At 42.8% G+C, this 24,074-nt stretch overlaps 1 protein-coding gene across 1 annotated transcript in view; it reads right to left on the bottom strand.

Annotated features, from left to right (window-relative positions):
- Positions 1 to 24,074, bottom strand: part of LOC122814193 (inaD-like protein) — a 464,245-nt gene that overhangs the window by 325,239 nt on the left and 114,932 nt on the right. The window contains exon 4 of the mRNA XM_044086799.1: positions 6,953 to 7,183. Within this exon, the coding sequence (XP_043942734.1) occupies positions 6,953 to 7,183 (231 nt within the window). The remainder of the gene's footprint in view (positions 1 to 6,952; positions 7,184 to 24,074) is intronic.

Here is a 24,074-nt window from a genome sequence, read left to right as displayed (position 1 = left end):
GGAGCTTTTCTTCCTGGGCTTCTGCTGTAAAGGGACCTAGTCCAGTTGGACTTTCTCGGTAAACAAATGTAAAATAAATAACTATCAGGGGGAAGGAAAGCATGACTGCAGCAGTGAACACACGAACATCTACATTTATGTTGAGTCTGCACAACTGTACTATGTTCTTCGTGTTTCACTGCTGCAGTCCCAACCATTGGGAAGATTCCCAAAGCTGAGAAGGGAAGGGTGGAAGGTTAAAAGAAACTTAAGACTGGGTGAGCATGCCCTGCAGAATTACAGAGACAAACCCAGCCACAGCCTTTAAGAATAGCTTCAGATGGTAATGTCTGGTGAAGGTGTGGACTGAAGTCCATGTGGCAGCTTCCAGGATGTCCTGGGTGGGTACCCCTCTAAGGAATGCTGTAGAAGTAGAGGTTGCCCTAGTAAAATGGGTTCTGATGGTCCCAGGGAGTGGTTTTCCATGCAAGGAGTAGGAAAATTGGATGCAGTGTGCTATCCATTTGGAAATTGTCTGTTTGGATATTGGTTTCCCCTTTGCCCCAGTTTTAAAGCTGACCAAGAGCTGGCCAGTTTTCTTGAATGTCTTTGTACAATCCAGATAAAATCTGAGTTGCCTGTGCACATCCAAAGAATGCAGTATCCTTTTCCCCTTGTTCCGAGGGTTAGGGAAGAAGGTGGGCAGGTGGATGGCCTGGTTGAGGGCAACATCCAAAACCACCTTTGGCATGAAGGAGGGATTGGTTCTCAGGGAGACCCTGTCTGCATGGAAGATGATAAATGGCTCAATGGCCATTAAAGCTTGAAGCTCTGACACTCTCCTGACTGAAGTAATAGCCAGGAGAAAGGCAGTCTTCCAAGAGAGGTACTTTAGTTCTGAGGATGCTGCAGCCTCGAAGGGAGGCAGAGTAAGCTTTTCTAAAACATAATTCAGGTCCCAGGCTCGGGTGGGCTGTCTTCTGGGAGGCCTGATATTAGAGGCTCCTCTAAGGAATTGTTTGATAAGAGGGTGGGAGAACAATTGCTGTTCTGTATCAAAGTGTGCCAAGATGGCAGAGGCATGGATCTTTATGGAGGAGAAGGAGAGACCTTTATTAAGAAGCTCAGCAAGATAACCTAGAATAAGAGGAATGGAGGGCAGATGTTTGTCTGCCCCTTTGGACTGGCTCCAGGAGCAGAATCTTTTCCATTTTCCAGCATAAGATTTTCTGGTGCTGGGCCTTCTGGCTTCTGTGATTATGTCAAGGACTTGCTTGCTTAACATAGATTCCTTGCTGGTTCTGGTAGAATAAACCATGCTGAGAGCTTGAGTATCTGAAGGTCTGGGTGCAGCATTGTCTCCCTCCCCCCAGGATAGCAGGGTATCAGAAGTAACTGCCAAGGGGGCTGGTAAGATAGGCTGTGCAGCAGTGAGTACCAATCCTGTCTGGGCCAAACTGGGGCAAGGAGTATTGCTCTTGGTTTTTCCTCCCTTATCTTGATTAATGCTTTTGGAATGAGAGGTAGAGGTGGGGATCCATACACAAAGAGGGTATTCCAAGGGAAGGTCAGGACATCGACCTTCCAAGCCAGGTGATGTTACTCCCTGGTGCAGAATTTGTGTACTTGGTAATTTAAATGAGAGGCAAAGAGGCCCACCTGGGAGGGGGGGGGGGTCCCCCATGTGTGGGGTAATTTGCAGAAAAAGGTCTCTGTGGATTTGCCATTCATGTGGGTCCAGCAGGTTTTTGCTTAGGTGGTCTGCCAGGGTGTTGCTGATGCCCGGTAAGTATTGGGCTATAAGACGTAGTCCCATGGATGAGGCTGCAAGCCACAGGCTTATGGCTAGTCTGCACAGGGGTTAAGACTGTGTCACTCCCTGTTTGTTGATGTACCACATGACTGCAGTGTTGTCTGTTTTTATGAGAAGAACCCCTGGTTTGAGGTAGGGTTTGAAGGATGCCAGAGCGTTTTGTACTGCTATCATTTCCTTTTGGTTGATGTGCAAGGGTAGTATTTGTGCATCCCAGAGACCTTGGGTGCATCTGCCTTCTAGGTGGGCGCCCCAGGCCATGTCCAAAGCATCTGGAGTTATGGTCTAGTCTGATGGACGGAGGGTGAATGGAAGTCCCTTGTTCAGAGCACAGGCCTGGGCCCACCAAAGGAACTTGGATCATATGCAAGGGATCACAGGCAGGGAGGTGTCCAGTGGTTGTGAGTGTTGACACCATAGGTTCTTTAGGTATCACTGAATTTTCCTCATGTGTAGTCTGGCCAGAGGTACCAGTAGGATGCAAGAGGCCATGTTACCCTAGAGCTTGTAGGAACTTCCTGGCAGAAAGCTGGGTGTGGGAGGCCAGAGTAGTGAAGTATTCTGGTAGGAAACTTTGTTTTTCTGGGGAAAGAAAGGCCATTTGCTGTTCTGTGTTCAGTAAGGCTCCAGGATTTTCCTGGTAGGTGTCTGTTTTGATTTCCTTTCATTGATAGTGAATCCCAGAAAGCGGAGTAGGGTTTTTACAAATGAGAGGTGCTGCAGGAGCAGTTCCTTGCAGTCTGCCTGGATGAGACAGTCATCCAGGTAAGGGTAAATCTGTACATTGTTTTGCCTGCAAAAGGCAATGGCAGGAGCTACACATTTGGTGAATACTCTGGCAGCAGTAGATAAGCCAAAGGGCGAAGCATAGAATTGAAAGTGTAGTGATCCTGCTCTGAAGCGCAGGAATTTTCTTTATGATTCCCTTATTGGGATGTGCAGGTAAGCATCCTTTAGGTCTAAGATGACCATGCAAGCTTTGTTTGGCAGCATTGGTAGAAGCTGTTGTAAGGTAAGCATTTTGAATTTTGAGATTACCAGGAAGGTATTGAGAAAGGATAGGTCCAGGATGGGATACCAAGTCCCCTCTTTCCTGGGAACAAGGAAAAGTCTGGAATAGAATCCTTTTTCAACTTGTTCTGGAGGTACGGGTTCTACTGTCCCTAGGGATATTAGGTTTTGCACTTGTTTTAGTCCTTCTGCCCACTGGTTTGGAGGTAGGTCAGGGTCCCTCTTGGAGGTGGTAGTTCTTGGAAATTGAATTTGTACCTCTGAGCAATGATTTTAAGACCCATTGATATTTTGTTATAGAGTTCTAATTGTCTCTGCATAGAGATAGCCTTCCTCCTAGCTTTTGGTGTGGTGGAGGCAGGCAGAGATGGGAAAGGTAGTCATTTACAGTTTTTTCCATACAGGGTCACTTTTGAACTCCCTGCTGTAGTGTTTGAGGGGGGGCCACTGTTTTGTTCTTTGCTGGCCCTGAGTTTGAGTCCTGGTGGGTCTGTCCCTACAGGTTTTGCCTTGTGTCTGCCTATTTGGTGCAGGAAAGGACCAGTGTTTAGAGGGAAATTTTCTGCTGAACCTAGGCGGTTGTACTTGAAAATCTTTAACAGTCTGCATCAATTTTGCTTTGTCTTCCATCTTTTTAAAGTACCTGTTCAGTTTTCTGTCCGAACAAGCGGTCTTTGTCAAGAGGTGCATCCATGATTTTAGCTTTGACATGATCAGGGCGAGGTTGTTCCTTCAGCCATGCAGGTCTTCTGATAACAGATCATGTCGCTGCTGCCCTGTTAGAAGCTTCTAGGGCATCAAATCTACAGTACAAGGAGTGCTTTGCCATCTGAGATGAAGAGTCCAATAATTCTCTCTCTTTTTTTGTTGGCAAAATCTGGAAAAGCAGAAATTTTCTGTTTCAAAAGTTCCAAAGTGTGCTGTTGATATTTTAACATATGGAACTGACAGTTGAGAGCCCTTACAGTTAAAGTTGCAGAGGTATACACTTTTTTACTCCATCTGTCCAGGGCCCTGGATTCTTTGTCTGAGGGACTAGGATTCTTTGCAGAGGTAGCCTTAACTCCCTTAGGTCCACGAGTAATCACCTCTGGATCTGCTACAGGGTTTCAGTAGAGGAATTTATGCAAGTCAGCTATCCTGTAGTACCTTGTCAGGTTTCCTGGAGGCAGGTGGAAGGGTTTCAGGGATAAGGCTGGATTCTTGGTAATCATCATCTACCACCTCTAAGATGGGTGAGATGGCCAGAGGCCTGTGCTTGGGTAGGTCCAGAAATTCTCAATCTTGTCTTGGATTGAGGGAAATCTGCTGATTCCCACTGGAAGTGCTCCCTGAGGGTGGGGAGGGTTTCCCCAAAGGAAAAGTCCTCCTGAGGTGATAAAGAAAGAATAGATTTTTCTGCATCTGAGTCTTCATAGGCAGTAACTTCTGCATCTGAGTGTTCATAGGCAGTAAGAGGATTTTCCTCTTCAAAAACAGAGGATTCAGGTCCCTCCATCTAAATCTGATTGGATGTCTGGAGAAGGATCCCTTCTCCTTTTGGATGGTGTGGCCCGATTACCCCAGATGAAATTGATGAGATCCTCTGCCATTTTAAGCATTCTAGTCTGAGGAGGGGGAGGAGTAGTGGAATGGAAATTTTTTGCTATTATCTTTGGAGTAGCTCCAAGTCTGGCCTGAAGAGTATCCCTCGGTGCTATCGGTGTGTTAGTCGGAAGAGAGGGCGAAGGCCTTGAAGTGAATTTTGAAGTGCGAGTGGTATCCTTGGAAGCCAGTGCCTGCATAGTGGCTCCAGACCCAACCGAGGTAGAGGCAGAGACAGCCCTTATTAGATGATGCAGTTTTCTGCGGCATACAGGACTCCGAAAGGGTCTCCATAGAGGCCTGCGAAGTAATCATGTCGGGCATCAGGGCCTGCGAAAGCGCCTCACTGAATTCTGAAGAACTGATGACCCTTTTAGCTGTGGTGTCGTCGGAAGGCTTGGCCTTATGCAAACTGTCTCTATCCTTATCTTTATGGTTTTTCAGAAGATCTGCAGTTTGCTGACTGACGGATGCCATATCAGTAATCGAAGATGGAAGATGAAAATATCTGGCTACAAACAGAGCTCTACGACAAATAGTTCTAGTATTAACAAGGGCACAGAACCGACAGCGGGATACATCATGATCTGGGCCTAAGCAAGTGACACAGTAAGAATGGAAGTCTCTGTGTGGTATTTGCTTTCCACTGGCGAGACAGTTACTGACTTTTTTGGACATTGGTTAGTGCAAGAAAAAGGAAGGATCCCCAACGAGGTACTTGGCTTTAGATGTTTTCAGCTGAAGCTCGAAATCTGGAACAGTCGACCGGCACTGTTGCAAATTGTTTCTGCTACGGGCACCATGGCAAGAAAGACTGAAGTAATGGCGTCGCCTGCTCTCCTTTATAGCTCGGATGACCCAACATCAGCCAGCAAGTGACAGCATCCGATGCACAAAACTTTGACTCTGGTATTTGGACCGACTGAGGGCTACCACAGCATGGATAACCCAATGGTTAGGACTACAGCAGTGAAACACGAAGAACATAAAAAATTACAGTACAAATTAAATGCTTCACATTGACAATGGCTAGAACTAGAACTCACAACCTTCTAATTTTATCATATTGACAATCTCCAAGCCAAGTCCCCTGCTCAGTTAAAACAGATTTGCTCTGAAATTTAGTTACACAAGGAAAGGTATAGTTATCTCAGTGGAGGGAATATTAATTTACAAGCCTGACTGATGCCTCTCCCACCAACGATCAGACTGCAAACTCTGCCGAATAACATTTACATATTCATCCCTGTCATTTTCTTAGCATCGCTACTGCACCTTGAAGATAACGAAATGGATTCCTATTACCTAACAAGGCATGCTATTATGTCGTACCTTGTCTAGAATCAACACGTTTTCCATCTACATTGGCAAAACAGACTAAATATCCACCTCAGATTCCCAAAATAAATGGACACTGGAATCCCTATTTGCCTTTCAAGTCAGTAATAATCTTGTATACAACTAGGACACGACTGCTTCCTTCCCTTACTAATGTACTCACACAACCAGAATTTCTCCTTTTGAACAAAATGTTGGACCTAACCGCCGACTTGCATTATAAGGAGTCATTTTTATTTGCTACACTTTTGTATTTATTTTATCAATATTTGCTTTAGAAAATAAACTTCATGTAACTTAAGTGTGTATATCGTACTTTGTTATGCTATCTTAAGATCGGTGCTACAGACGTGGGTTGAACTAGGTCATGTGTATTATTTAACTGTAGAAGAATATCTGTTATAACATATTGTTCATGGTCTTGGGAGTTGTCCCCTCAGGATTCCACTGAAAGTAAGAATGTCAAATGTAAGTTACTAAGTAAAAAATAACTCCCACTCACTGCCACATTCTTGCATGTAGTCTGTTACTCAGAAAAATTACCTACCTCCCACATTCATCCTAAACCTCTCAACATCCAAACATAAACTCATTATCAGAGGTACGCAATCTAAACTTGGAACAACTTCAACTGACAGTTTATCTTACCAAGTCTCTTTCAACATATGTAGCACTTTATTGCAGAATTAAAGTTTCTCTTTAAGCAGGCCACAATATTGAATTACCTCTGCAGTATCACCTAACAGTCATGTGGTCACCAAAATGTTTGCAAATTATTACCTTGTTCTCTTCAAATCAGCTTACAGACTGAAAACCCTTAAGCAGGAATGAACACTATAATGTATACAAACACATTACATAAGAATTCAACGCAGGTTTACAACTGTTTCACATCTGTTACATGACTTTGTGTTCCTGGGTCATGGCCAAAATGATATATTATTAAAAATACTTAATTTGCTTAGTATGTAACTGAGCAAGTCACTCAACCAAACAGTGCTCCCAAGGTAACCCATGAGAAGATATCCAAAACATGTTATCCAGTTAACAAGTGTGAACCTTTTGGTATTTTTTATACATTCATCAAATCAAACAAATAAAAACAATTGTTTATAAATCCTAAACACTAACTGTGTGGAACTTTAATCTTTGCAACAGTACTATTTCACTTAGAAAATAGGTCAGCTAATACAATGTTACAATAAAAATTGTTCTCTGCATGCTCACCTGGGCCATGGCTTGGATAGTTTTATCAAAATCATCAGAAAGATGTGGTGACACAAAATTTGGTAAGCTTGGAGGCTTTGTATCCAAAGTCTGGCCATGAGAACCATTTGGCTTACTGTTCTGCTGAGCAGATCCACTTGCAATGCTAATGCGGCGATCAGCACTAAATACCAACAACCCTTTCTGAGAAAAATCAAAATCTGCACAGCGATCTGGAGGCATGCGATTCAACTGTGGAAAAAAATGAAAGCAACACAATTATGCCATGAAATCTGCATTTCAACCTAGTAAGTAGTATTGTGCATAATTAAATAAAAAGCATTATATGGAATTTAACATCCTTTAGTCCTTTAAGTAATTATATTGGTAATACAGTTACATTAATATATTTCTGCAAAGTTTACACAAAGCAGATTGTAGCATATCTTGGGATAATCGGTAACCAGCACCACACTTTCCCTTTCTGACATTCAGGGCTTGGCAGAAAGATTGTTACATAAGAAGGTCAGTAGTGGAGAAATTGTTAAGTATCAGAGGAAGGCTCCATCCCAGGAGTATGGATTTCTGAGCATAACCATGACAGATGTCTACATTACAGCTGCTTTCCACATATTTAAATGGATCTTTTGCATAAGTTAATATTTTCAGTGATACACAGCTGCTAGTTGTCATCAAATAACCACATTTAGAGGACTCAATCAGAACCCAGACTACTCCAAAACAGGCCTCCACGAAAGCTTCAATGAACCAGTATCACATGGTCTCCTAAGCTACAGCAGGAATACAAATGGATGCCCTATTGTCTGTCACAATCTGCAAGATCCATTATGCATTCCTACCCATACCTCTAAGAAACATGACATAATTTGGTATAGTTAAAGGTAAAAGATAATAAATCTGTTAACAATTAGGATTGTCATCATTAATGTTGGTGTAGTTGACGGAGAGAACTAGGCAGTACCCAAAGTCTAGACAAGCTGCAATAGTAGTACTACAACACTGGAATAGGACAGCTAGAGAGACAGAGAGAGAGAGAACACATGAAAGAAATTGTTAACATTAAGAAATCCTGTAACAGAAGAATAAAACTAGATGCAAATAAAACTTAAAATAAGAGGAAAATCTGTCTAACTGGGAAGCAAAATAAAACCAGACGACTAAAATCTACAGTTTATTTTCAGGCCCCAAAATCTACAGTTTGTCAGGTTTGACACACGAGACTATGATTTCATCAGGATAATCTGACAAGACACGAGTACACTAATTACAAAAAAATGTTAGATAAGGTATGTCAGCATATTAGTAGCATTTATGACAAAAATACTCGTTTTGAAAAAAAAAAAACCCTCGCAAAACATTACACAAAGAAGGAATAAAAAGTCACAAAAATCCCCTTCTTTCCAAGCAAAGTAGTCCAAAAACAGGCTTCAAATAATGTATCAGAGTTTAAAAAAAATACAGTGTTTTTCATCCATCAGTAGCAGCTGAACTTTAGTTTAAAAAGACCACAAAATATACCATTGTAGAATATACAGCTGTACAAAAACTGCCAATTCAGCAGCATATTATTCGCCTGAGTGATTTAATACTGTATTTTAGCTACACACAAAGTGTGCTAGCCTGCACTGTGATTTAAGTGTTTTATTGCCTTCGTGAAGGGTATTCTATTGAGCACTGTGATTTATCTGCCACCGCTAGTGTACTTTCCATATAACAAAAAAAAATCTAGCTGGTTTGCTTGTCTTCCTGCCCCTTTCTCTAACTAGAATAGTCCAGTTACAGATTGTGCTGTACTCAGGACTGTATTGTCATTTCTGAGTGCCTCAAACCTTTCTGTGATTGAGGGAAGCCTTTCTGCCTATCAGCGAGAGTGGTAAGCACTGGGCAGCCTATCAGTCGCAGGAGGAGTGGTTTCAATCTCTGAAATTGTAGCTTATTGGTCATTTGAGCACTTTTAACTTTCTGCCTTAAAAAACCATGTTTGTGGGGTTCCCATTAGAACTCCGAACGCTTGAAATGTCGAATGTCACATGGTCGACACCATATGATTGACATTTCAAGAGTTCGAAGGTTAAACTTAATGGCGCCGTTCGGTGCAGAATGGGAGAATTTTCCTTTTCTGCACTGAAGTGCAATCTCGAATTTGGTATATTTAGGTGGGGGGTGTTGGGGGGTGCAGACCCAGATGTGGGGGGTGCAGAGGGGCTTGCCCCCCTTTCTGCAACATTAAGGTAAGTTTTTTTATTATTAAATATTTGAACTTTTAAACTTCGAAGTTTAGAAAGATCGAATATATTATATAGACCCTGTTTGCGTGATTTAGCATGTCATTCGTGATTTAGCATGTCACGCAGTGCCACTAAGCTAGGGTTAAACTATTACTGGTGCCAGAAAGTCTAATCTTTACATTATCCCTTAGATCTTGCCAGCCTACATCCCTTTGGACTCAACGTAAGTATTAAGTCTAGCACTTACTCAAAGCTTCTTGTAGCATTTAATGTAGCATATACACTGCTACCAGCGCTAAACAACTACAGTACTAAATAAATTAACATCAGGCATGTCTAAAGGTCAGTTCCCTGTGCTCACTCCTGATAACCTGTTGAACCTGGGCATCCTGAAGCAATGTAGCAACTGCCTCATGAACACCAACAACCCTCTCCTCTTACCTCCAAACACTCAGACTTGTGAGAGATGCACCTATACATCCAAACTGGAAGCAAAAAACTCTCATTCCCTACCTGGATTAGCCAGCCAAGAGGAAAAGGTCAACACCTGCACCAGACCACATGGAACACAGAGTCCTCCAGAACATACACCACCACAATCCTCACATAGAAACACAAAACACACACCTACTTTTGCGAAGGCTCTCAATAAAAATCTACCCAAACAACAGAGACCTCCAAAGCAGAAATGCAAGCAACCTCCACATTACAGCACAAACTAAGAAACACCTAGCTCACAAGAACAGTGCGTCACCCAAAAAAATCCCCCAAGGCAACACAGCATAACCAATACGTTGGTCATAGGTGACACAAAAGTGAGGCACACTGATGTCCCACTCACCAGGCTAAACAAGGAGAAAGTTAAGGTTGGCTGCCGGTCAGGTGCCAGGATCCATTACATAATGCATGCACTCGGGGCACTCCACAGTAGGCACAAATATGACTTGGTCATTATCCATGTTGGTGTAAATGACCAGAGACATATCTCTCTGGACTACATGAAAACAGAAATGGAGGAGCTCTCGGATCATGTAGTTAAGGCAGGTATGACCCTAGCCCCAAGTAGTATCCTGCCATCACCCAGAAGGATACCACAGTACAAGCAAAAAATGATTGACTTCAACAACTGGCTAAGTTTCTGGTGTCAGTCTAACGGGATCCAGTATCCGCCTGCCTGGGATGACATGATCAACAGACCTCAATACTTTGCCAGAGATGGCCTGCATCTGTCACACCTGGGATTCTGGATACTGGCCAAGGCACTTGCCACCCCATAGTGCCTTTTTTAGGCAATATCCTGATGACAAATGTACCACTGTAACTGCTACAAAATCTGGGGATTATGCTACTCAATGCTAGAAGTTTGAATCTCAAAACGCACCCACTCAAAGCACACTTTAGATTGGAGAACATCACGTGAATGCAGTAAAGTACAGTTGTGTACCTACCATAAATGTAGATGTTCGAGTGTATTCACTGTTGCAGTCATTATACTTGGGCTATCCTGCCGGCAGGCTACCCCGCAGTCGGCCTGAATTCCAAAGTCTTGGTCTGGCGTCGGTTGCTGTCGCCTCTTCCCTGACGTCAGTGCACCAGGGGTTTAAAAGATGCAGCCGATGCCATTTTCTTCAGTTTCTCTTGCCCCAGGTGTCAGGTGCCCCCCAAAAGGGTAGGCTAAATAAATTTGCAAATAAAAAATCATGCACCAACATAAACATTACCTTCTTCTACAAGCAAATACACCACATAGGTTGTATAGAATAGAGAAGTATAAATAAGTCCCAGCAATGATACTGGGATGGTGGGAGGGTAACCTGGACTGCAACAGTGAATACACTCGAACATCTACATTTATGGTAGGTACACAACTGTACTATGTTCATCATGTTTCACTGTTGCAGTCATTACACTTGGGTTGAATCCCAAAGCTGAGGTTGGGCGGCTGGGTCTAAATAGGATTAGGAGTGGCTATGAGGCCCTGCAAAACTGCAGCAGCAAAGCCTGCTCTGGAGTTAGAGTAAAGAGGCAAGTGATAGTGCTTGGCAAAAGTGTGCACTGAACTCCAAGTTGCAGCCTCCAAAATTTCTTTAGTTGGTACTACTCTGAGAAAGGCTGCTGATGTGGCTGCTGCCCTGGTAGAATGCGGCCTAATATTCTTAGGCACTGATTTGCCATGCTGTGCATAGCAGAAACGAATGCAGTGTCCTATCCATTTTGAAAAAGTCTGCTTTGAAATAGCCTTTCCTTGTGATCCTGCAGCGTATGCCACAAAAAGTTGCTCAGTTTTTCTGAAAGCTTTTGTTTTGTCCAAGTAGAAGCGTAGCTGTCTGTTTATGTCCAAAGAGTGCAGAAGTCTCTCCCCTTTATTATAGGGATTTGGATAAAAGATTGGCAAATGAATGGTTTGGTTATGAGCCACGCTGGATACTACCTTTGGCATAAAAGTTGGGTTTGTCCTGAGAGAAACCCTGTCTGGATGAAAAATGATAAAAGGTTCCACTGCCATTAATGCCTGTAACTCTGAGACTCTTCTTGCTGAAGTTATTGCCAGGAGCAGAGCAATTTTCCATGATAAGTATTTTATCTCAGCTGTATTGGCTGGCTCAAAAGGAGGCAGTGTGAGCTTTTCCAAGACAAAATTGAGGTCACATGTAGGTATAGGTGCTCTCCTTGGAGGTCTTATGTTTTTTGCCCTTCTGAGGTACTGTCGTAGTAGTGGATGTGAGAAAATAGGAGGTTCCGTATTGTAATGAGCTGAAATGGCATGGATCTTTATTGATGAGAAGGATAGGTCTTTGTCCAGCATCTCAGTTAGGTATTGCAAAATCTGAGGAATATTAGGAACAAGCGGTTCAAGCCCTTGTGCCTGGTTCCAAGCACAGAATCTCTTCCATTTTTCTGCATAAGATTTCTTGGTGCTGTGCCTTCTGGCTTCCAAAATGACATCTCTAACTGCTTTAGAGAGAGATGTGTTCTGAGTGGCTATATTATTCGCCATGCAGCCAGATTTAAGGTTCCGAGTTGGCTGTGCAGGATCGGATTGTTTTGTTGGGTCAGCAGATGAGGAATTTGAGGTAAAGTCCAGGCTGGCCCTTAAGACAAGGTCTTTAGGATTGGGGTACCAGTGCTGGTGTGGCCAGTCTGGGGCAATCAGAATCATTTTTGGCTTCTCTTGTCTGACTTTTAGTAGTACCTTGGGTAGTAGAAGCAGTGGTGGATAGGCAATAAACTGTTGGACTTTTCCAGCTGAATGATAGAGCATCCACCTTCCATGCTTGTGAGTGATAAGTCCTTGTGCAGAATCTCTGTAGTTGGCAGTTGTAATGGGAGGCAAATAGATCTAGGTCTGTGCATCCCCATTTCTTTGTTATCATGCTGAAGACTTGTGGATCTGGTTTCCACTCGTGAGGGTCCGTAAGGTTTATGCTTAGTTAGTCTGCCAGAGTATTTTTCTTTCCTGGCAGGAATTTGCAGATGTACTTGATAGGCCAGTGCTGTGTTCCACAAAGTCATGGCTTGCCTGCAGAGGGGGTAGGAATGTGTGCCCCCTTGCTTGTTTATGTACCACATGACTGTAGTATTGTCCGTCTTTATTAACAGTTGTCCTGGATGTAGTAGATCCTCGAAGGCTGTCAGGGCATTCTGTACAGCTAGCATCTCTTTTTGATTGATATAAAGATGCATTTGGTCTGTGGGGCACGTGCCCTGTATACATTTTCCCACCATGTGTGCTCCCCAGGCATAATCCGATGCATCTGTTGTTAGTGTCTGCCTGGCTGTGGGTAAAGTGAAGGGCTGTCCCTTGTTGTGGTGACAGGCCAGTGCCCACCATTGAAACTCTTGTTGCAGGCAGGGAATGAGAGTAATTATTGTTTCTAGGCTGTGGCAATGTTGAGTCCAAACACTTTTTAAATAAACCATTGTAGCTTCCTCATATGCAGTCTTGCATATTGAATTAGCAGGATGCCATGAAGCCGAAAGCCTGCAGAATTTTTCCTGCAGATAGCTGGGTCTTTGTTGCCATCATTTGAAAGTAATGAGTCAGTTGCCTTTGTTTGTCTGGCATGAGATAAGCCATCTGGGCAGTTGTATTTAAGCTTGCACCCAGGAATATTATCTCTTGAGAGGGCACTAGTTTTGATTTCTTTTCATTTACTGTGCATCTTAGGCAAGTTAGTAAACTTTTTACAAATGCCAGATGCTTTAGTAGAATGTCCTTGCTGTCTGCTTGAATAAGGCAGTTGTCCAAGTAGGGATATATTTGAATTCCTTTTTGTCTGCAAAATGCAATTACTGGTGCTAGGCACTTTGTGAAGACCCTGGGTGCAGTAGATAAGCCAAAGGGCAATGCAGAGAATTGGTAATGCATTGAGCCAGCTATGAATCTAAGGTATCTTCTGCAAGATTGTCTGATTGGGACGTGCAGGTAAGCCTCTTTGAGGTCCAAAGTAACTAGCCAAGCCTTTTTGGCCAGCATGGGTAGAAGTTGCTGCAGTGTCAACATTCTAAATTTTGGAACATCCAGGAAAGTATTTAGAGTAAACGGGTCCAGTATTGGTCACCAAGCTTTGTCCTTTCTGTGTACCAAGAAAAGTCGAGTAAAGTCCTTGTCCCTGCTCTTGCTGTGGTACTTTTTGAATAGCCCTCATGTCCATGAGAGCAAAAATTTGTTTTTGTGCCTCTGCCCATTGATTGTGTGGCAGGTCTGGCATACCTTTTGGCCCTGATAGGGTGTGAAAGTGAAACCTGTAACCCTAGGAAACAATATTCAGTGCCCATTTGTCTTGGGTAATTATGTGCCAATTTTGTAAGAAAAGTGCTAGTTTTCCCCCTAAGGCTGCTGCCAAAAGGTAAGCGCTTGGCATTGGTAGAGGGAAGTCATTGGGACTGTTTCCTATAAGGTTGTGATTTGTCTTCTTCGCCTTTGGGGGCTGTAGCACCCAATTGCTTAGGTCTGTATGTGCCTTGTGGCTGAGATCTGACTCTTGGGCGTCTGTATCTGCCTCTTTGTGGCCTGTCTGACACTGGAAAGGACCAATTTTTTGAAGGCCAGTTTCTGCTAAATCTGGGTGGTAGAACCTGTAAGAAATCCTTTACTGTCTGCATTGATTTTGCTTTATCCTCCATTTTATTTAACACCTCTTCTGCCTGGTATCATGCTGTAGTGGAGCATCCAACAATTTTGCTTTAACATGATCAGGTATACTTTTGTTCTTTTAACCAGGCATGCCTTCGAATGACAGAACCTTTAACTGCGGCTATGCAAGAAGCCTCTAATGAATCAAAACCACATTGCAAAGTATGCTTTCCCACTTGTTCAGCTGCATGCAATAAATCCTGCATTTCCTTATTTTCAGGACGTTCTGAGCTTGTAAATTCTGTTTGAGCAAAGACATTAGGTATTGTTGATATTTAAGCATGTGAAACTGGCAATTTAAAGCCCTTACAGCTAAAGTAGCAGAGGTGTAAACTTTTTCCCCCATCTGTCCAGTGCTCTAGAATCCCTATCAGAGGGAACATGTTTTTTGCAGTGGAAGCCTTGACCCCTTTGGGACCCTGAGAAATTGTTTCTGGGTCAGCAGCATGTTTTTTTATAAAGAAATGTATGTGAATCTAGGACCCTGTAGTACCTATCTGGCTTAACTAGTGCAGGGGGTAAAGAATCAGGAGACAAACTGGATTAAAAAAAAACATCATCAACAATATCTAGTACAGGGGGAATAGCAAGGGGCCTGTGCTGAGGCAGTAAAAGAAAATCTCTGAGCCTTTTCTTGGATTCTGAATAATCCTGGCTCTCCCAATGGAAATGCTCCCTCATGGTGTGTAGGGTTTCCCCAAAAGAGTAACCCTCAGGAGGAGAGGCTGAAGGGATAGATTCTACAGCGTCAGAATCCTCATAGGGAGGAAGAGAATATCCCTGTTCTGAAGAGGAATCGGAGGAAACAGAAACCTGGTCAGAGGAATCATAGTCAGTATCTTGCCTAGACCTTTTATCAGGAGGGGGATGGGAACCCCTGATCAGAGTAATTAGGTCCTCGGCCATTTTAAGCATCTGTTTCTTTGGCATGGATGACTGTCCAGGTGAATGGTGTACTTGTTTCTTTGTCTTTATAGGTGTTTTAGACTTTGCCTTGGCTGCTGAAGTAGTCTTGATAGTAAGCTGTGTAGGTCTGAAAACACCCTTAAAAGCCAATGCCTGTTCAGCGGCTCAGGACCCATCTGAGGGAATAGTTTCCATAGGCCCAATACCTTGAGTTTCCAGAGGCCTAGTTGTCTCCACGTGGGAGTTGGAGGTGGCCTGTGGCTCTGAGGTAGTGGGTGTCAGGGGCTGCGAAAGTGCCTCACTGAGAACCGGCGAACCGGCTACTGGCCTAGAAGAGGCTTCGTCGTCTGTTTTGGACCTCGGATGCCTGTCCTTTTCTTTGACCTTGCGCTTTTTATGAATTCCAGTCATTGGTTGTTCCGAAGGCATTATATAGTTAAACCTTCAGCCAAAGTAATGCAAAGCAAAATCGAACAGACGTTTAATAGTGCATTGGTTGAATGTAGCACAAAACCGACAACTAGCAACGTCGTGGTCGAGGCCTAGGCAAGGAATACAGTAAGAATGAAAATCCTTACGCGGTATTTGCTTCCCACAAGAAATACAATTGTTAACTTTTACTGACATCGGTCTGGAACAAGAAAAAGTTTCCCCAATGGGGTACTTATCTTTACTGAAGGCTTTGGATCTGAAATTCAATTTCGAAAAGCTCAGGAGTCGGCTGACCAGCACTTGCGAACTGCTTTTACTTCGGCCACTGCGCAGCAAGAAAGACTGAAGAAAATGGCGTCAGCTGCATCTTTTATACCCCTGGCACACTGACATCAGGGAAGAGGCGACAGCAACCGACGTCGGACCAAGACTTTGGAATTCAGGCAGACTGCAGGTAGCCTGCCGGCAGGATAACCCAAGTGTAATGACTGCAGCAGTGAAACACGATGAACATCTGAAACCTGGTTCAAGGCTCCAAAAATCACCCCTGCACTACCAGGCTATAATTCATACCACACCTTTCGCCCTCAAAACCTGAACCAAAGCACTAAAGGTGGTGGTGTCTCCATATTCATAAAGGATTTGGATACCTCCAGACTAGTTGTCCAACACAACACATCGAAGATACTCCAGGTACAACTAACACTGGGTAAGACGGTAATACAGGTGGTTGCCTGCCATAGATCCCCCACCATGTCCCAAGACTCCCACTCCACATTTCTAAACACCCTAGAAAATACCAAAGTGCAACCCAACACCCTAATACTAGGGGACTTTAACTACCCCTACATAAACTGGGAAAATTTCTCAGATAACATCTCACTTGCTCAACGCTTCCTGGAATTCATAAATTCCAGTGCCCGGACCAACTCATTCTTATTCCCACTAGGGGTAACAACATCCTCGACCTGGTCATAACTAACATGAGCGATTTCTGCTCTACACCAGAAATCAACTCCTCACTGGTCAGATCTGACCACAAGTTAGTCACCATGGATATCCACATCCCACACTCACCCACCATAAAGGAAACCACTGTGAAAAACTTCTCCAAAGCAATCTTTTGGCTGCTGAAAATGGAGGTGGCAAACTTTATGACACCTATGCAGTTGGAAAATAGCTGCATGACTCCTGAATCACACACCAATGCACTGTACGGACACATTCACAAGTGCATGGAAAGAGCCATACCAAACAGAACCAAGATGCATTCCTCCAAAAAAAGGAAGCCAATATGGTGGTCACCTACCATAAAAAGGAAGCCAATCTGGTGGTCACCTACCGTAAACAAAGTCTACCCTTTTCTGCAACAGTTTCTTCCTTCTCTTGTAAAGTCCCAAGACTGGAAAAACTCCCTTGTTAGCCTTAGCAAAAAAAATGAGATCCCTCATCAAATCCTCTAAAGCTAGCTACGAAAACATAACAGCAGCAGACACTAAAGACAACCACAAGGCATACTATAGTCATATCAAGAATCTACATGGCAACACTCAGGACTGCTCTAAGCTACAGCAAAATGGAAACATGTATTACTGAGCCAGCTGACATTGCCAATATATTGGCAGACAGGTTCAGTGCAAACTTTAACCCCCTTTCTCCCCCTAAAGGGCCAATCACAATACCAGAGTGCAAAGTTCCTAATATCACTACTGCACAGGTTAAAACCGCACTGTCTACAGCCAAGAACACAGTTTCCATGGGACCTGATAATATCCCTGGCTGCATTTTACATGAGCTACAAAATGAACTGGACCGCACCCGAGTGCCCTGTTCAATCACAACCTCACTTCAGGCTTTGTTCCTACTGAATGGCATAAGGCCACGGTCATCCCACTCCACAAAGGGGGAGTGACTACAGATCCTAGGAACTACCACCCCATTAGCCTGACTGGTCTGATATATCAGACTATGGAGTGAATCATCGAGGACCTTATAAATAGGGACATAGGTAATCTCCAAACTCTGGACCCCGCGCAGTTCGGATTTGTGAAGGGTAGATCGTATGCCTGCTCAACCTGATTGACTTCTTTGAGTCCATCACCAGAGCTGAGGATGAAGGCAAGGTAGTACACACAACCTACCTCCATCTTGCCAAGGCCTTTGATACCATTCCCTACTCAGGAATCATTGACAGACTCACTAAACTTGGCATAAACCCCTACGTCACAAGGTAGGTTGCTAAATGGGTCACAGATAGAATTTACACAATGAAGGTTGTGGACTCCAAATCTGACTGCCGACCAGTCACAAGTGGTGTCCCACAGGGATATGTCCCGAGTCCCCTCCTGTTTGACTGGCTGACCAAGTTTGCAGATGACTACAAACTGGGAGCCATTATAGAATCTCCAACTGACGTAGACATCCTACAAAGGGGCCTCACTGAGACCAATGACTAGTGCCAGAACCACGGCCTTAAACTAAATGCCAAAAAATGCATAGCTATTCCCTCTGGGAAAAACTCAGTGCCCATGAACTACCACATCAGCGGTAGTCCACTAAACTCAGAAGGTGTAATAAGAGATCTGGGAACACAGGTTGATAACTTCTCCTTTGACAACCACATTGTCACTGTGGTTAGACAGTCCTTCTATGTGGCACATCTCATCACAAAGGGTTTCTCATCTAGGAAGAAAGAGGTCATCGTCCCTCTCTATTCATCCCGCATTAGACCTATTATGGAATACAATGCCCCATTTGACATGTACCTCACTAGACACCTGCGACAGCTGGAAACGCCACAAAAATACCTCACTAAGAGGATTCTAGGCCTTAAACACATGCCCTATATTGACAAACTCAAAAAAACTCCAGCTATACTCGGTCTCATAGCGCCTCCTTAGAGGCGATCTCTGCTTAACCTACAAAGCTGTGTCTGACCCAAAGCTGTTAAGATATGCTACATCTAAAGAAATCCCAATCCCTCCATGCCACATGCTCCAGGGACCTCAACCTCATTACCACAATGAACATAACATGCTGGAGGGATAGGTTCCTAACCCACAGACTGCCCATGCTCTGGAACAGACTCCCCATCCACATCAAGCAGAGCACCTCACTGGCCCTCTTCAAGAGAGATCTTGATGGCCCTCTTCAAGAGAGATCTTGATGAGTGGATGGGAAATAGAAAATTCACTCCGGGGATCACCTCGGCTGCCCTGCTTGATAAGGGCAATGGGAACTAGCGTCGGTCAACAATACCCGGGAATCTTATTGGTTAGGCTTACATAGGCTCCAGGGCCATTAGCCTAGTACACACCTATGAACCTATAATATATTTTTAGACTGAAATGTCTCTGCACTTATCATGAAGGGCAGTATCATCAGAAACTATTGTTACCATTGCAGGGCATTCAAAGAGAAAGATTTTTATGTATCTTCACTTGTGGGATAAGGCCCAGTTTCTCTGCTACTGTGAACAAGAAAGTGTCAATCAATAAATGAATGAAGAAATGGCTGCTAGGCATTAACCACTAAATCCCTGAGGTTAGTTAGTTCAAGATGTTTGTTCTTCCTCTGGGTTGTTTGACCATGGGGTTAGCAAGTTAAGTGCAGAGGGGAGGTAAAGCTTCTCACATGTGGAGTACAAAAGGACTTTGACTAGCAAAAACGCACTTTAGGATGTTCATTTTAGTTATTCTAACTGCAGATTTTCTGCAACTGCATTATAGGTACTACTTGTGGATTCACAATGGCCATTTTGTTTTAGTGACATTCTTGTATAGTTTTAGGATTTTACGGCTTCAAGGTTTTTGCATACACTGCTCTGACATGACAAATTTAGAGGATTATACTTAGGTTTCCAATCATAACAAATTTGCAGTAGATGGAACAATGTGATTATACTAAGAAACAAAGAAAAAAATAAAGTTGTTAAGCACTGTTTGGAAGTCCTTAGCATGAGACCTGATCTTACCACCACTTAGGGTGATTAACAAATGCTTGTTAAGCATACCCAGGTTCTATTAAGATTGTGACTCATGCAAGAGACTAACAGCAGAAAGTGTCGTCTGGGAAAGAAAAGCAGTAAAATGTGAAAGAGCTTTAAAATGCTGTTAGATATTTTCTTTTGCCACACTTTTACACAAAAACTTTGGCAAATAAAATGTCTAAGTTTTAAAGCCCTTGTTTTTCATGGAGACACTACTTTTGCCTACTTTCAATTTGGTATTACCAAGCCTTTTACTGGCTTTCAAAATCTTTGAAAGATGTTAAGCACATCCCATTCCTGGAGAAAAAAATCAATCATATTCCCCTGAATCACGTTTTTGAGAAATGGATGCCAAGAAATTCATCCTGGACACTATAAGACACTTTGTCACACTCTTTTTCCTTTATATGTGAGACAAAGTGAAGGATCCAATAACTTTTAATTCTGTATTAATTTATGCCACTCTTTCTTGCGCTGTGTCCTGTCCACACTCAATCCCGAACACAAGACATGATCTTAATAGTGATTAGAGGTGCTTAACAGGCTTTGAGTTTTTGCAGATAAATGATACAGACATCAAAAGGTGCTTAACAAGCCTTTACACATTTTTGGAACACAATTGTGGATTTCCATGAACTACGTCTTTATGCTCAGAATCCATCTACAAGTACAGCAGACGATGATTAGTATTTTCTTGAAAACTACCTACCAGCGACAGAAAATAAATTTTTAAAGCTTAGCAGTTTACCAAAGGAGGGCAGTGGGAGAGGATGGGGTGCATGTAGCTCTGGAAGCAAGGTGTTACAGGACTGATTGATAGATGCTGATGGTGCAGTACTGCAGTATTGCCATTTAAAAGGCTTCATGTTTGATACTGTAACCGTAGCAAACTACTTTTTTCTCCTTTGTACCTCAAACTTGTAGTGGAAGGGGTGGCAGATCAGGGAACAGCTTAACATCAGCTCTTTTACTGTCATGTACAGCCCTGCTCAATTTGGGAGGTAAGCACCATTAAGTGCTTGGAATGAGAGGCACAAACTTTTCAATCTGTCTACCTAAAAGTGTACATTCCTGGGTTATATTCTAGTTACTGAAAGACAACTTGTTAAACTACAAAAAGAAGCCAGTACAGCTGATCGAAAATACTGGCTTTTTTCTGTTCAATATAATGATATAGTGAGGATCAGGGATTTTGCCCTTTCACCACTGTATTGTGATCTTGGAGTTGGTATATACAAGTAGCAAGGGTATGTTTTTTTCTAAATATTATGCTGTTTGACCAATTGCTGCCGATCAGTTGTCTATTAATGTTTTCAATCTTTAATTAGTTGACATATAAATATCTTTATAGGAATTTTACAGTCCTCACGATCACTTAGCTAATATTGTTCCTACTTTCCCTTGTCTGGAAGAAAGAAGTGCACAGAAGGAAAAAAAAAGCTGGAATGTAATAGGAGGAGAAAGAAAACTGAAAAAAATAACATGCAATTTAACTTCTTTATATGGAAGCAGATAGGAGAACAGCAAGTAATGGATCAGAAAAAATGTGTGTGTGTGTGTGTGTGTGTGTGTGTGTGTGTGTGTGTGTGTGTGTGTGTGTGTGTGTGTGTGTGTGTGTGAGAGAGAGAGGTTTTTTAGTAAAAGTACTTTGCTAAAAGTGATACACGGGAGCTAGGAAATAGCAGAAAACTGCAAACATATTGCATGGGTGATTTGCAGACTTAGGTCACAGAAGATTCAGGGTACATGCAAAGCAGATGGAAAAGATATAAAAGAGTGTTTAGGGGAACGGCACTCTTTATGGAAAGTGACAGACATACTAACAAAAGGAAAAGCAGGCAGAAGAAAAAAAGTGAAGGGTACCTCATCTTCGCTGGCTGACAAGATGGAGAGTGTGAAACGATAAAAGCAAACAGCAGGGATTATATATTATAGGAACAGAACATAATAAACATTTCATGGATTTTGCTTGTGTTGCAGAAGTGATTAAATTCCCAGTGGAAGTACACAAGCAGAAGGCAGTCCAGTCATTTTCCTCTATACTGTACTGTTTTTTTCAGTTAGATTTATCAAAGTTTTGCGAGTACTGCCTCAACGAACAGAACCACATTACTCAGAGTTAAATCCTAAGTTAAGGTCACTTATACCATATCACTGATGTGCAGTTGGCAGCCTCATCCTACATATATATGTACATTAATCTGTAAATAATTCCGGTTCACTTCTTAACTGCTTATTATGTAATATCTCAGTGATACTATACCTTTTCTTCCCACACAGGCATAAAAATGGGTTCAAAGTCAAAGGAAAATACTAGTAATTAAACAAAGTAAACATGTAAACAAACACTTCCAAGAAGGAAGATCTTTAGGCAGGGCTACTGGTATCTTATGGCTAGAACACTAACTCCAGGCATTGCTCACCATCAGGACCGGCTCTTGGTCAGCTGGTGCCCTAGGCAAAAGGACTCCACAGCACCCCCCACACACACCATACGGTGCCTCCATCCTGGTCTACATACACCATCCAGATTATTAGAAAAGCGCCCCTGTTAGAGTGGTGCCTTAGGCAGTCACCTAGTTGACCTATGCCTACGGCAGGCTATGCTCACCATCAAGCTGACTCACTGATGTCAGGGGACTTAGGAATTATCCACCAGCATACCCACACTCCTAACTCCTACCATTTTTCCTGAATGTTGCAATTTGCTGGATCACAGGTACCACAGAGTTAATACAATGTTCGATTCCATGAAAAAATAAGTTATGTACTCACCATAACGTTCCATGTGACTTGTTCATCTCACTTTCATTCTTACTGATGGAGGTTTGGAGCCAATTCTCGGCTCTGACTAGGCCAACTGCAAAAGCTCGAGGTCTTCAATCAGCTCAAGGCCAACTCCCTAACCCATAATGCACCTTGATCTTCCCTCAGATCTTGTTTGCTGCCAACTGGCTACCTATGACTATTAATATTCCACTGTAAGAACTGGATAAGAGACAATACACCATAAATAAGAGAGGTCTCGGACCTCAAGTAGACTGGATGGGGGTTGGAGGGTGGGACGCATGAATAAAGGCGAGATGAACAACTCAAGTGGAAAATTATGGTGAGTACATAATTTCTTTATGTTAAGTTGTATTACCTCGCCATTCATTATTACTGATGGGTAGCGTCCCAAGCACCATCTTTCTTGGGTGGCTCACGGGAGAATGTTCTTCAGAACAGTGGAACCAAAAGAAGCCCTGCCCTTGGAGGCCTTGTCTACTTCTTAATGAGTGATGAAGGTATGAGGCCTTCATCAGGTAGCTGCTGCACAAATAGTATCTAATGGTAACTTAACAGAGAAGGCTGATGAGGTAGATACAGCTCTAGTAGAGTGGGCCTTTACTTTTTGTTGTAATGGAGCACTCACCGAACTGTAAGTGAAAGAAATGCAATCTGATAACCATCCTGACAAGGTGACTTTTGTCACTGGAGCACCTTTTTTTTGATTCTGAAAAAGAGAAAGAGGTGTTCTGTTTTCCTGAATTGTTTGGTCCTGTCCAAATAAAATCGGAGTTGCCTATGAACATCAAGTTTGTGCAGCATGTGTTCCATCTTATTTGTGTATTTAGGGAAGTAAATAGATTAAGATTTGCGTCTGAACAAACTTTGGGTAAAAATGATGGATTGGTTCTGAGCGAGACTCTGTCTTTATGGAAAATCAGAAAAGGAGGTTTGATGGTCAAGGTCTGTAACTCAGAAATCTTCCAAGCAGTAGCGATAGCTATTAAAAATATGGCCTTCCGTGAGAGATATTTCAAATCACAGGATGAGGCTGGTTCGAAAGGAGGAATATAATTCGGGAAAGAACAAAATTTAGATTCCATGGCATGGCTGGAGTTTTGATGGGTGAAAGGCTTTAGAGAGTCTATGTGACATGACATTAGAAAGTACAGTTGTGTACACTTACCATAAATGTAGATGTTCGAGTGTATTCACTGTTGCAGTCATTACATTTGGGTATCTGCTGGCAGGTTGCCCTCAGTCAGCCTGATTAACAACGTCTTGGGTCCTGCATCGGATGCTGTCCCTTCTTCCATGACGTCAGGGGTATAAAACATGCAGCCAACGCCATTACATCAGTACTTCTTGCCCCAGATGTTAGGTGCCCCCCAAATGGGGAACAAAATATATATAAATAATTTAAAACACAACAATATACCTCCAAACAAAAGCAAATACACCAAAAAGGCTTTTAAGTGTAGTAAAAGAAAGGAGAGGCATAGTAAGAGAAAAAACAGGGGGCTGGAGGGAGGGTAACCAGGACTGCAGCAGTGAATACACTTGAACATCTACATTTATGGTAAGTGTACACAACTGGACTATGTTCTTCGTGTTTCACTGCTGCAGTCATTATATTTGTCTAGATTCCCAAAGCTATGGTTG

Source organism: Protopterus annectens, chromosome 10.part0, assembly GCF_019279795.1.
Source record: "Protopterus annectens isolate FY-2018-M chromosome 10.part0, PAN1.0, whole genome shotgun sequence".
Taxonomy (NCBI): domain Eukaryota; kingdom Metazoa; phylum Chordata; order Ceratodontiformes; family Protopteridae; genus Protopterus; species Protopterus annectens.
The sequence above is the reverse complement of the archived record's forward strand: the minus strand, read 5'-3'. Positions and strand labels throughout refer to the sequence as shown.